Source organism: Bos indicus, chromosome 8, assembly GCF_029378745.1.
Source record: "Bos indicus isolate NIAB-ARS_2022 breed Sahiwal x Tharparkar chromosome 8, NIAB-ARS_B.indTharparkar_mat_pri_1.0, whole genome shotgun sequence".
In the NCBI taxonomy this organism is placed as follows: domain Eukaryota; kingdom Metazoa; phylum Chordata; class Mammalia; order Artiodactyla; family Bovidae; genus Bos; species Bos indicus.
This window is the reverse complement of record NC_091767.1, coordinates 84,539,539-84,554,049: the sequence shown is the minus strand read 5'-3', so window position 1 is coordinate 84,554,049 and position 14,511 is coordinate 84,539,539. Positions and strand designations below refer to the sequence as shown.

At 47.2% G+C, this 14,511-nt stretch overlaps 1 protein-coding gene across 9 annotated transcripts in view; it reads right to left on the bottom strand.

The window, feature by feature from the left end:
* Positions 1–14,511, bottom strand: part of WNK2 (WNK lysine deficient protein kinase 2) — a 147,000-nt gene that overhangs the window by 95,952 nt on the left and 36,537 nt on the right. For all 9 annotated transcript variants that reach the window (XM_070795146.1, XM_019966595.2, XM_070795142.1 and 6 more), the window contains exons 3-5: positions 6,602–6,774; positions 6,154–6,374; positions 2,499–2,656 (exon numbers count right to left, since the gene is read on the bottom strand). In XM_070795146.1, coding sequence (XP_070651247.1) covers positions 2,499–2,656; positions 6,154–6,374; positions 6,602–6,774 — 552 coding nt within the window. The remainder of the gene's footprint in view (positions 1–2,498; positions 2,657–6,153; positions 6,375–6,601; positions 6,775–14,511) is intronic.

Here is a 14,511-nt window from a genome sequence, read left to right as displayed (position 1 = left end):
GGATGAGAAAGACTCAGGGGAAACTCGGAACAGACATGAAGGATGCTTGCTCTGCCCAACCCAGCTCCGCACAAGGGAGCATTTGCACTCTTACTGCACAGAGGAGGTGGGTGTGGGGGAAGGCACACCTACCCAAGGCCACACACCAGCCAGGCAGGACCTCCCAGGCCAGCTGCCCAGAGGGTCTCAGAGGCTGGACAAGGAACCCTAAAGTGCTGGCCTTTCTTACCATACCTCCCCGGAGGATGCAGAAGTCACTCTGTGGTCACTGTTGCTGGCCAAGGGCCACCAGAGACTCTGGCCACACTGTGGTCACAGGCGGGGCTGACTTCCAAGGCCTAGTGGCTGGAGGGGGTTGCAGACAAGCATCTGCACCAGGAAGGCCCACAGCCGGCGGCCAGATCAGACGACTTTCAGGCAGCAGGAGCAGGAGGTGGCTACGTACTAAAGCGGACCAGAAAGCCAGCGGGTACCAGGGGTGTGCAGCCAGAGGCATGGCGGGGAGCAGGGTTCTGATCCCACAAGCAGATGGGATTCCAAGAGAAGCAGGGGCTGGATGGCAGGGCTTATTTGCAATCTACCCAGGGAGGGGTTTGGGTGGAGGGGATCCTGGCTTTTGAAGACTTGGAACACAGTGAGGGCTCAACCATCATGTTCTTCCTCCTTCAAAAAGACTGTCTTCAAAGGTCTCGTCCTGGCTTTTTTTTTTTTAAGCATACATTTTCCCACAGAGAGGGATGGGGGAGAGGGGAGGTGCACCCTGGGAGTACAGGTGAAGCCCCAAAGTGCCCAGCAAACTCCTGCCTAGGACAGCTGGCCATGTGTCTGACATGTACGGGAGTTTGTGCAGTAACAGACACAGCCCTTGGCTTTAAAAGTGGGCAAGGGGTCCTCCTTGAACATGAGACCCCCGTGTTACTCCACTGAAGCCAAAAGAAAAAGAAATCTAATTATGCCAGAAAGAAAGGCCACAGTCCTAACAAGGGTGGGAACCAGTGGTCTGAGAAACTGTAAATACTGGTAAGGGTGCACATACAGCATCATTTAAATCTCTGGAAGGCTGTGGCAGAATGTGCCAGAACAAAGTTGAAGGGGTTCACATCTCTGGGCTCAGAAGCACAGAGTTGGGGCAGCTGAGAACAAAGGGAACCAACACCCTCCAAGGACTGGAGCAGATGCTGGAGGCCGGACCAGTGTGTGGGTATGGCGTGAGGGCCCAGAGGACCCAGAGCACGAGGCTGTCATGGCAAACGGAGGAAACACCAAGGATCAGGGAATGCACCTTTCATCAGATTTCCTCAAGGAGGCAGGGTAGGTAGGGCCTTACTTTACTCAAAACAAGATGGGTCCACGTAGGAGCCTTGGGACCCTGACCAGTGTCCTGTTTCCCAGGGCCTAAATGGGGGGCAGAGGTGCTGCTGAAAGAACCCAGGTGGCTAAGGAGTATGTGCCCAGGAGACTCAGTCCCTGTCTCCCCAAGCCCAGCAGAGGGACCACCACCCCATCCACACACACAACCAGGACCAAGGTCAGCAGCAGCTCCATCTGCACCCTGGGCCCCAGCGCTCCTCCAAGGCCTGGCAATGAAGCCCTAATCTCCCTGGAGTCCCTCCCTGTCCCCCTGGAGGACCTGCCCATGGCCGATGGGTCACCTCTCTGGTCAGCACCTCTGGGGAGCTGCACACCTCTGCGGGTATCTGGCCCACACCCACTAGCGCCTCTAACCAAGGATTCTCTCTTCATACTTGCACCCTCAGCAGCACACAGGAGGCGCTTAGAGTGAAAAAAATGGCTGATAGATAACTGAAAATGAAGAATTAAAGGACAGAAACAAGCTGTGACCTGCGGGGAGGGCTCAAAGTAGAGGGCGGGATAAGGGCAGGTGCTCTGGGGTTCCAAGAGCCATGGCGCCTCATGCTTCTGCAGAAGTGAGGAGGCTGCAGGGAGGTGGGGGCTGGGGTTGGGGCGAGGCAGCCAGCACTCGGGTGGTGGGCCCTGGTACCTGCAGGTACAGATGGACAATGAGGCACCAGGGCTCAGAAAAGGCACAGCCCCAGCGGCCCTGGGCTGGATGCTCCTGCTGCATTCCCCACGCAGCAGGACAGCCACAGGGGAGGACAGGACGGTGTTTTCAGAGCTGAAACCATCTGATCAAAGTCTAGGGACATGCCAGAAGGCGGGAGGGCCAGCAGCCTCCAGGTGGCACAGAGGAGGGTCTCTATGCACAGGCAGCCTGGGCCTCCCGGAGAGGCCCCTTTGGTGCTCCAGCCCGCAGCGCTGCCTGAGGCCCCAGTGAAGGCTCCAGGGTCCACCCACAGCCCACGTTACAACTGCTGCTACTCCAGGAAAGCTAGGAGACCCCCTACTCGTCCTCTAATTCTCCATCTGTAAAACGGCTTCCTTCCCTTCCTCAGATGGCTCCCATGAGGATTTTACAACGCACACAGAGCTCAACGTGGGACACACAGCCAGCCCATCACAGTGGCCGGTGGACTCACACAGGTGACCTTCCTGTAGATCTGGGCAGCATTCTGGCACTCTGAGTAGGGGTACTCCGAGGTGGCCATCTCCAACATGCACATCCCGAAGGCGTACACGTCCACGGACTCATCATAGTGCTCCTCGTACATCTCTGGTGCCATGAACTCGGGGGTACCTGCACCCGGGAGCAGAAGACGCAGGGTCAGTGGTCACTGGGCCCCGGAGCCCCCTGGGCCTCTCTCAGAGTCCCACACCTCCTCCCCCATCCACAAGCCAGCATGGGCCCTGCCCCCATGCTCCTTGCCATTGGTTCTAGAATCCAGGATTCAAACAGGATTCTGCTTTACTGATAGAAGTTTCCCCAAATCCGCCCTCCCCGTACCCTCCCAATTCTACGGTGGATCAGTTTATAGCGCCATCCCCTGATCACAGAGCTGGGAGACCCATCGCTTCCCAGAAGACAGGGTCTGTGCCAGAAATGATGGAGATGCCTCTCTTTGAGGAGGCAGAAGTCTGAGCATATCCCTCCTGGCTACAGGCCCAGATAACCCAGAGCAGACAAAAACTTGGGGTCACCACAGACCTTCGTAAATTGTAAAAGCCTAGAAAGGCCCCCATGTCCCTAGTCAAGCAGAGCATCAGTCAGCACAGTGATTCTCTTCACTAAAGATGGCTGCCTGGGGACAGCTGGGCAGGCGCCAATCATCTGGCAGGTACCAGCAACGTGTTATGGTGAGAACTGCCCATCCATTCTAAGCACAAGAGATTTTAAAACCAAGCTTACTCTGAATTTTTAAGGACATGATAGACTCACATAGGCTGAGTAAAATAAGCAAAATATATGACTGTACATGCATGCTGACCATCCATATAAAACAATAAGTACAGACAAAAATGACTCATCTAGAAGGTGGGCTTATGGCTTTTTCCTTTAGTCTGGTGTTTGTAATTTTTCTGTAACAAATATTTGCTTTCAAAATCACAAACTCTTTTTATTTATTTTTTTTTAAAAAGGCCCAACTGAGCATCTGTCAAGCTAAATGCAAAGAAATGGGGCCATCAATTTCAATAAGACTGCTTTTAATTTCAACTTCTCCATCTTTGTTGACCTTGGAAGATTCTCAAAACGTTCCAGTTTTTTTAAAAAAAGCAGATGTAAAACAGTACAAACTAGTGTGTTAAAAAGCATGAGGTTTGGGGGTATGTGGCATGCAGGCAAATTAAGGGTGATTTTAATTTTTTCTCCTTTACCCATAATTTCAACTTAAGATGTATTATATATTTACCAAAAAAAAAGTTAACAGTTTGGGTAAAAAATGGAAAACACAAGAATCTATGTTGAGTTACACACATGCATAAAGAATTCTCGAAGATTCCATCAGAAATAATGATGAATAGAGCGAGAACTGGAGTTCAAGGGACCTTGCACTGGCAATTTTTCATCCTTTTGGGGTTTTGAACCATATGATAATACTGAAAATTTTGGCATTTGGCCATGTCCATCTACAAGGATAAGAGAGAGGAGCCTCAGGGCTGCTGGCAAGCAGCTGGGAGCAAAGCCGGCTCAGAGAGGACCCGACGTACCTGTTCAGGACTCCTGATCACTCAGCTCAGTCTCTTCTGAGATCCTTGGGAACCAGAAATTCTGCTTTGCAAGAAATACCCCAAGGACCCAAGATGTTCTGACTTTGTGGGGGTACAGTGGACAGTGGGTGTGTGGGGGGCCCAGCTCCAAGGTGGGATGGTGGGTGATGCCAATTTTGCAATTGTGCGAGGGCCACGGACACCGAATGTTTTTCTCTTTGCTTACAACACAGCTGTTTAAATCTAAATGTTAAGAAGAATGTCTGTATGCTGGCACCCATACACACAAGTGTCCAGGGACCTCTGGGCGCACCTCCTAAGCCCCACAGCTCTGCGTCCCCGAAGTCCCAGCCTCCATGGCTGTGAACACCTGCAGGAAGGACTGCGCCGACCTCACCTCCACCCACTCGGGGCCCGGCCAATGCAAACGCAGTGAGAGCACACCATGACAGCATCAGATCCCAGCGGCCCTCAGGGGCAAACCCCACAAGGCTCATGGGGAGCCTCTGGGAGGCTGCCACCGCCAGATATCTCAAACCACGTCTTATCTGCACAACACCTCTCTGACGGCTGCACCCAGAATGGGTGCACAGTATCAAAGGCCCCCATAGGTACCCTGGACACAGCATGGAGGGAAAAGCCTCATTCACAGGCCTAGGGGGTCCTTCACCTAACCACAGACCCCCACTCAGCTGAGGCCCCTTGCTGGGGACAGGGCCCTGCTGCCCACCTGTTTAGATGTGCTGACCAGCCTCCATTTACAATGAGCATGGAGCTTCAAGGGCTCCAGCTGAGCAAAAGGTGGGGTGATCAGGGAGCCCTGTGGAGCCAGATGCTGTGTGGGGCTCACTGTGCCTCCAGAAACACGCAGGCTTCATCTCACCCCACCACATCACTCAGCAACTGGAAAGTCCATTTCCAAGAGGAAAAAGAGCTGTCAAAGCAGCCCTAACTTCCAAGGCCAAATCTGCAAAGACTGCCTGGACACCTCTAGCAGCTCAGAGGCTTGGTGGTGTATCCCCCAAACCCCTGGGTCTCAAGCCAGGCCCTCACCTGCTCCACCCATTTCACAGATAGGGAACTGAGGGCTGAGTCAACCCTCGTGTCACCACTCAGCTCCCCTATTCAGCCAGAGGCCAGAGGCCTCACATCCACAGGACACCGGGTGGCTCCTTGTCCCAGATGTTGTCACATTCCAAAACCACTAGCCTGCCAGAGAAGTTTCCAGATTCCCAGCAGTTCCATTTTCCACAAACAAGTCAAGTTCTGTCTCCAACCATACAACAAAACCATGAACTTGTCAAGCCCTAATCACCCTCTCATCTTGCTTATGTGGGAAGAAGCTGTCACATCATGGCATGGAGGAGAGCCTCTCCCAATCTTATCTGATCCAAACTTCCAGAGCCATACCCTACAGCCACCTGACCCTGCAGCTCACCGGCACTTTCCGACATCCTGAACCCTATAAATGGCTGCCCCACAGCCCCTCCAAGCACATTCTTTACAAAACCCAGGAAGGGCTCCCCGCAGCTCTGGTGGACACACAGTGCCTGCTGTGTGCAGGACCAAAACATGACCCCACATGGGGCTGGCATGAACTGCAGACCATGTCCTCACAACAGCCACAGCCACAGAGGAGCTTCTCTGAGGAGGATAAGAAATGCAGAGGCTAATAGCTAGCAAACTGCCATCCACATGAAATCCCTGAGCCCCTACACCCCTCATGCTCACTCCATACCCCAAACTACCCCAAAGGTTCCCTCTGTGGGTCTTGGGGTCTGGGGCACCCTCCCCCTGCTCAGTCCACTGAAGGCAGCTCCAGCCTCAATGACCACAAAATCCCCACATTCTTCTGTCCTCCAGATCTCTTTCCCGCACCCAAGTACCCTTAGTGTCCACAGGCCCTTGGGTGCCAGTCAGCCTCGGCACCCAAGGGACACAGCTAAGGGACTCACACACAGGGCATCCAGGGCTGCAGCCAGGCATAGGGGGCACAGGCAGCAGAGCTAGCACTTGCAGGATGGTGATCCCGGGGGGGTGGGGAGGTGCCCTGAAGCACAGGGGCATGAAGAGACAAGATGGGCTCACCTATCACGCTTTTAGCAAAGGATGCTCTCTTGAGGGTGGCCAGGCCCAAGTCGCCAATCTTCACAGACCCTGTGGGCCCAGTGATAAAGATGTTGTCACACTTGAGGTCCCGGTGGATGATGGGGGGCGTCCTGGTGTGCAGGAACAGCAGGCCCTTCAGGATCTGCCGGCACCAGCTACGTAGAACCTTGGGCTTCATCACCTTGAACCGCTTCAGATACCTGCAGGTGGGGGTGTGGCTCACCCACGGCTCGTGTGGGGAAGGGGCCCTCAGTCGCTGAGGGCTGTGTATTTATTCCCCAAACAGGGGCACTTCTGAGAAAGGGCTGTTGGCCACACCAGCCAGGACCACCCCAAGCAGGGCCCGGGGCCTCAGCCATTGCAACTCTTGAGCCCCAGGCCAAGCCCACCCCAAGGCCCCAATTGGCTGGGTGGGTAGCATGCTCACGTCTTCAGTGTCCCCGAGGTCATCAGTTCGGTCACCAGCACGATGCACCGCTTCCCCCTGGCACTGGACTCCCAGAAGTCATAGAAGCGCACAATGTTGGGGTGCTGCAGGCCCTTCAGCATCTCAGCCTCCTCCTTGAACCGCTGCCTCTCCAGTTTGGTGAGCTTCCGGTCCTAGAGAAAAACACACACAGACTGAGAGGGACACTTGGCACAGCCTCAGGCAGAGGCCTTCCAGGGAGCCAGGGCCAGGACTCTGCCAGGCCGCTCTCTCAGCTCTTAACACACAGCACAGCAGGAAGAAAGGACTTAGACATCTGGGGTTGAGGGAAATCTGACCCAGTTCCAAGTCCTTCCCCTCTTTACCCACAGAGAGCAGGACAGGCCTCTGATTCATAAAGCCAGCACAACTGTTCATGGTTCTCCAACATATGGAACATCAGACCCTGATATCTCATCGATTTCAAATTAGCTTCTCCCTGCTCAAGAAGCTCAGCAAAAAGGTCTCTGGGAATCAGAGACACCTCCAAACCCCACACTGTAATACTCATGTGCTTTTTCCCTAAAAACACCTCTGAGGGGCAGCATCAAGACGGCAGAGTAGGAAGACATAGAGTTTGCATCTGCTCAGAACTAGGGCACTGACAAGGCCCTGGTGCGGGACCCGGGACACCTAAGGGGCGGGAGGAATCCCTGAGCAACCAGGTAGGACGTGGGAGGGAGGGAGAGAAGAGTGGCAGTGGGACCAGACAGGCACCACTGAGGGTGTCTGGAGGAGAGGGAAGGTTTCCGCATTCAGAGGAGCTCACTCCCCACCAAGGGATCAACAAGGACAGGGAGGGACCTTTGGGAGGCTGGGAATCAGAGGGGAACACAGCCAGCAACTCCTCTGCCCACTCAGCCCTGGTGAGTCTGTGGGGGTCCTGGGCCTGAAAGCCCCACCACCCACTGGGGCCCCCTCTAGCTGCACAGATCTCAGGCCTAAGACCACCCGGCCCGCCTACCACCGGCCTCTTCTAGACGCCTGCATCTTGGGCCTGAGTCCAGCCCCCACGCCTCTTCCAGCTGTGTGGATCCCAGTCCTGAGCCCTCACACCCACGAAGGCCTCTTCCAGCCACACAGTACTGGCAGCCCAAGTCCCGCCCCTGACAGGGCTTCCTCTGGCCATGTAGGTACAGGCAAGCCGGACGCCACCCACCTCCAGGGCCTCTTCCCTGGCTATGCCAGCCCCTATGGGCACACCAGTGGAGGCCTACGCCCCAGCTGGCCTACATGGCATTTGTGCTCCGGGCCAGCTTCAGGAACAGATGCTAGTGAGCAACACATGTAGATATGACAAAGCAGGTCCAGAGACCTATCTGGAGGTCTTGGAGGGTCCACTGGGGAGGCAGGGGTAGGCTGTAGCTTACAGTAGAAGGAAGAACACAGGAAGAGGAGGCATGGAGAATATTTTATTTATTTTTTCTCAATAATTACTTATTTTTATTTATTTATTTGGCTGTGCTAGGTCTTAGCTGTGTCATGCGAGAGCGAGATCTTTGACCTTCCTTGAGGCAAGTAGAGTTTTTAGTTGTGACATGTGGGATCTAGTTCCCCAATCAGGGATCGAACTCAGGCTCCCTGCAATGGGAGCACAGAGTCTTAGCCACTGGACCACCAGGGAAGTCCTATTTTTATGTATTTATCTTTTATTTTTATTTTTTTTCTAATTAATTTTTAAATTGCTTTATTTTCTTCCTTTTGCCTTTTTTTTTTTTTTTTTTTTTGCTGTTATTGTTCTGTTTTATTTTGTCTTCTTGTTTAATTTTTAGAGTTATTTCGCTAAATATAATTTTTACTTTCCTAATTTTACCTCACTTTATAGTTTGGTACTGTTCTGTTCTTTTCTGCTTGTTGCTTGCTTTCTTTTTCTTTTTGCTGCACTTTAAGGCTTACTGGGCCTTAGTTCCCAGGCCAGGGGTTGGGCCTGAGCTCCTGTGGTGGTAGTGCAAAGTCCAAACTGCTGAATTAACAGAGAACTGCAGGTCACAGGGAAATTAGTCAGTGTGAGGTCTCCCAGAGGTCCTCATCTCAGCAACAACTCACAGCTCCACTCAACTGTCTGCAAACTCCAGTGCTGAACTAATCAGGTCAAACAACCAGCAAGACAGGAACACAGCCCTGCCCATCAAAAACAATGGGATGACAAAAAAAAAATATGTTACAGACGAAGGAGCAAGGTAAAAACCTTGGCAACCAACCTGAAAAAGAATTCAGCAGAATGGTAATAAAGATGATCCAAAATCTTGGAAATAGAATGGAGGCGTGGATCAAGAAAATACAAGAAATGTTTAACAAGGACCCAGAAGAACTAAAGAATACACAGTGATGAGCAACACAGCAACTGAAATGAAAAATACACTGGAAGGAATCAATGCAAAATAACTGAGAAGAATGAATAAGTAAGCTGGAAGATCAAATGCTGGAAATAATTACTGAGGAGCAGAATAAAGAAAAAAGAATGAGAAGAAATGAGGACAGTCTCACAGACCTCTGGGACATTACTGAACACAACAACATTCGAATTATAAAGGTCTCAGAAGAAGAAAAGAGAAAGGGTCTGAGAAAATATTTGAAGAGATTGGTTGAAAACCTCCTCAACATGAGAAAGGAAATAGCCACCTAAGTCCAGGAAGCACAGAGACTTCCCTACTCAAGGAGACAAACCCAATGAGAATCACACTGAGACACATATTAATCAAACTAACAAAAATTGAATTCAAAGAAAATATTAAAAGCAGCAAGGGAACAGCAAAAAATAACACACAAGGGAATCCCCAAAAGGCGGTTATCAGCTGATTTTGCAGCAGAAACTGTGTAGGCCAGAAGGGAGTGGCAAGATACATTTAAAATGATGAAAGGGAAAAACCTACAAATAAGATTATTCTAGCTAGCAAGGATCTGGTTCAGATTTGATGGAAAAATCAAAAGCATTATAGACAAGCAAAAGCTAAGAGAATTCAGCACTTCCAAACTAGCTTTATGACAAATGCTAAAGGAATTTCTCTAGGAAACACAAGGGAAGAGAAAGACCTATAAAAACAAACCCAAAATAATTAGAGAATGGCAGTAGGAATATACATATCAATAATTCTCTTAAATGTAAATGATTAAATGCTCCAACCAAAAGACTGGCTAAATGAATACAAAAACAAGACCTGTATACATGCTGTCTACAAGTGACCCACTTCAGGCCTAGAGACACGTACAGACTGAAAGCGAGGGCATGGAAGGAGGTATTCTATAGCAAATGGGTATCAGAAGAAAGCTGGAGTAGCAATTAGATAAAGTAGACTTTAAAATAAAATAAAGACTATTACAACAGACAAGGAAGAACACTACATAATGATGAAGGGATCAATCCAAGAAGAAGCTATAACAACAGTAAATACTTATGCACCCAACACAGGTGCGCGTCAAAACATACGGCAACTGTTAACAGCAGTAAAAGGAGAAATCAACAGGATTACAATTATAGTGGGGGGATTTGACATCCCACTTATACCAATGGACAGATCATCTAGACAGAAAATAAACTAGGAAACACAAACTTTAAATGACACAACAGACCAGACAGACTTAACTGATACTCAGAGGATATTCCACCCAAAAGCAACAGAATACACATTCTTCTCAAACGCACACAGAAAATTCTTCAGGGTAGATCACATCTTAGGTCATAAATCACGTCTCAGTAAATTTAAGAAAATCAAAATCATATTAAGCACCTTTTCCAGCTGCAATGCTATGAGATTAGAAATCAATTATAGAAAAACAGCTGTAAAAAGCACAAACACATGCAGGCTAAATAATATGCTACTAAGTAACTAAGAGATCACTGAAGAAATCAAAGAGAAAATTGTAAAAATACCTAGAAATAAATGACAACAAATACATGACAACCTAAAATCTATGGGATGCAGCAAAAGCAGTTTTAAGAGGAAAGTTTATAATAATTCAATCCTATCTCAAGAAACAAAAAAAATATCAAATTAACAACCTTATACCTAAAGCAACTACAGAAAAAAGAACAAACAAAACCCAAAGTTAGTAGAAGGAAAGCATAAAAATCAAAGAGAAATAAATGAAATAGAAAGGAATGAAATAATAGCAAAAATCAATGACACTAAAAGCCGGTTCTTTGAAAAGAAACAAAACTGATAAATTGTTAGCCAGTTTCATCAAGAAAACAAAGGGAGAGGATTCAAATCAATAAAACTAGAAATGAAAAAGGAGAAATTACAATTAATACCACAGAAAAACAAACGATCATAAGAGACTATGGTGATGGTTTAGTCGCTAAGTCATATCCAACTCTTGTGACCCCATGGACTGTAGCCTGCCAGGCTCCTCTGTCCATGGGATTCTCCCGGCAAGAATACTGGAGTGGATTGCCATTTCCTTCTCTGCTGCTGCTGCTAAGTCGCTTCATTCATGTCCGACTCTGTGGGACCACATAGACAGCAGCCCACCAGGCTCCCCCATCCCTGGGACTCTCCAGGCAAGAACACTGGAGTGGGTTGCCATTTCCTTCTCCAATGCATGAAAGTGAAAAATGAAAGTGAAGTCACTCAATCATGTCCGACTCTTAGCGACCCCATGGACTGCAGCCTACCAGGCTCCTCTGTCCATGGGATGTTCTAGGCAAGAGTCCTGGAGTGGGGTGCCATCGCCTTCTCCGATTTCCTTCTCTATAAGAGACTATACAAGCAACTACAGGCCAATAAAACAGACAACCTGGAAGAAATGGACAAATTCTTAGAAAGGTACAATCTCCCAAGACTGAATCAAGAAGAAATAGAAAATTGTTTTAAACAGATCAATTACAAGTAATGAAATTGAAACTCCAATTAAAAATCTTCTGACAAACAAAATCCAGGGCCAGATGGCTTCACAAGCAAAGTCTATCAAACATTTAGAGAAGATCTAACACCCACCCTTCTCAAACTCTTTCAAAAAACTGCACAGGAAGGAACACTGCCAAGCTCATCCTACAAGGCCACCATCACCCTGATACCAAAACCAGACAAAAAAAGCACAAAACAAGAAAATTACAGACAAATATCACTAATGAACATAAAGGCAAAAATTTTCAACAAAATACTAGCAAACAGCATCCAAGAACACACAAAAAGGATCATACACTATAATCAAGTGGGATTTATCCCAGGGTTCTTCAATACACATAAACCAATCAGCACAAAAACCCATATCAACAAATTAAAGAATAAAAACCATATGATCATTTCAATAGAGACAGAAAAAGCTTTTAACAAAATTCAATATCCATTCATGATAAAATCTCTCCAGAAAATGGGCATAGCAGGAAGCCACCTCAACATAATAAAGGCCGTATATGACAAACCAACAGCAAATATTCTCAATGGTGAAAAACTAAAAGCATTTCCTCTAACATCAGAAACAGACTGAATAAGAATGTCCACTCTCACCACTATTATTCAACAGAGACACATAGTTTATTATATGTATATATATATAATATATATATATTCAACAAAACACATAGTTTTGGAAGTCCTAGCTATGAAGAAAAAGAAATAAAAAGAATTCAAACTGGAAGAGAAGATGTAAAACTGGCACTGTGTGTAAATGACATGATACTATACACAGAAAATCCTAAAGATGTCAGTAGAAAACTACTTTAGCTAATCAATGCATTTGGTAAAGTTGCAGGATACAAAATTGATGTGCAGAAACCTCTTGCATTAATATACTCTGACAACAAAAGTTGAGAAAGAAATATCAAGGAAACTCCCATTTACCATTGCAATAAAAAGAATAAAATATCTAAGAATAAACCTACCTAAGGAGGTAAAAGACCTGTACTCAGAAACTGAGTGCACATCAGTATACGACACTGATGAAAGACATCAAAGATGACACAAACAAATGGAGAGAGATACCACACTCCTGGGTTAGAAGAATCAGTATTGTGAAAACGACTCTACCACCCAAATCGATCTATAGATTCAATGCAATCCCTATCAAATTACCAATGGCATTTTTCACAGAATTAGAACAAAAAATTTTACAACTTATATGGAAATACAAAAGACCCAAAGAGCCAAGCAATCTTAAGAGAAACAGAGCCGAAGAAATCAGGCTCCCTGACTTCAAACTATACGACAGAGCTCCAGTCATCAAGACAGTATGGTACTGACACAAAAACGGAAATGCAGATCAATGAAACAGGACAGAAAGCCCAGAGATAAACCCACACACCCATGGTCACCTAATCTATGACAAAAGAGGCAAGAATATACAATGGAGAAAAGACAGTCTCTTCAATAAGTGGTGCTGGGAAAACTGGACAGCTACATATAAATGGATGAAATTAGAACACTCCCTATACACAAAAATAAACTCAACATAGATAAAGACCTAAACTTAAGACTGGATACTATAAAACTCTTAGAGGAAAATACAGGAAGAACACTCTTTGACATAAATCACAGCAACACCCTTTTTGACTCACTTCCTTTACTAATGAAAATAAAAACAAAAATAGACAAATAGGACCTAATTAAACTTAAAAGCTTTTGCAAAGCAAAGGAAACCATAAACAAGACAAAAAAACAACCCCCAGAATGGGAGAAAATATTTGTAAATGAAGCAACTGACAAGTGATTAATCTCTAAAATATACAAATAGCTCACACAGCTCAACATAAAGAAACAGCCCAATCAAAAAACTGGTGGAAGACCTAAATAGACCTTCCTCCAAAGAAAACATACAGATGGTCAAGAGGCATATGAAAAGATGGTCAACATCACTAATTTTTAGAGAAGTGCAGGTCAAAACCACAATGAGGTATCCCCTCACACTTGTCAGAATGGCCTTCATCAAAAATCTACAAACAATAAATGCTTGAGAGGGTATGGAGAAAAGGGAAACCTCTTGCACTGGAAATGTAACTGATAATACCACTATGGAGAGCAGTATGGAGGTTCCTTAAAAAAAACAAAAATAGAACTACCAGATGACTCAGCAATCGCACTACTGGGCATATACTCTGAGAAAACCACAATTTAAAAAGACACATGGCACCCCAATGTTAATTGCAGCACTATTTACAATAGCCAGGACATGGAAGCAACTTAAGCATCCATCACAGACAGATGGATATAGAATATGTGGTACAGAGGAATTCCCTAGCAGTCCAGTGGTTAGGATTCCATGCTTCCACTGTAGGGGGCATGGGTTCAATCCCTGCTTGGGGAACTAAAATCCCACACCCTCCATGGTGTGGCCAAGAAAAAAAAAGAAGATGATGTGGTAGATATATACAATGGAATACTGCTGCTGCTGCTAAGTCGCTTCAGTCGTGTCTGACTCTGTGCAACCCCATAGACGGCAGCCCATCAGGCTCCCCCGTCCCTGGGATTCTCCAGGCAAGAACACTGGAGTGGGTTGCCATTTCCTTCTCCAATGCATGAAAGTGAAAAGTGAAAGTGAAGTCGCTCAGTTGTGTCCGACTCTTAGCGACCCCATGGACTGCAGCCCACCAGGCTCCTCCATCCATGGGATTTTCCAGGCAAGAGTCCTGGAGTGGGGTGCCATCACCTTCTCCGCAATGGAATACTACTCAGCCATAAAAACAAAACTGGGTCGCTTGTAGAGATATGGATGGACCTAGAATCTGTCATACAGAGTGATGTACGTCAGAAAGAAAAAAACAAATACTGCATATTAACACATGTATGTGAAATCTAGCAAAACAGGACAGATGAACCTATCTGCAAGGCAGGAATAGAGATAAAGACGTAGAGAATCTTTGTGGACATGGGGGGGGTGGAGGGGAAGCGGGAGTGGGTTGAATTGGGAGGTGGAGATTGACATGCATATTGCTC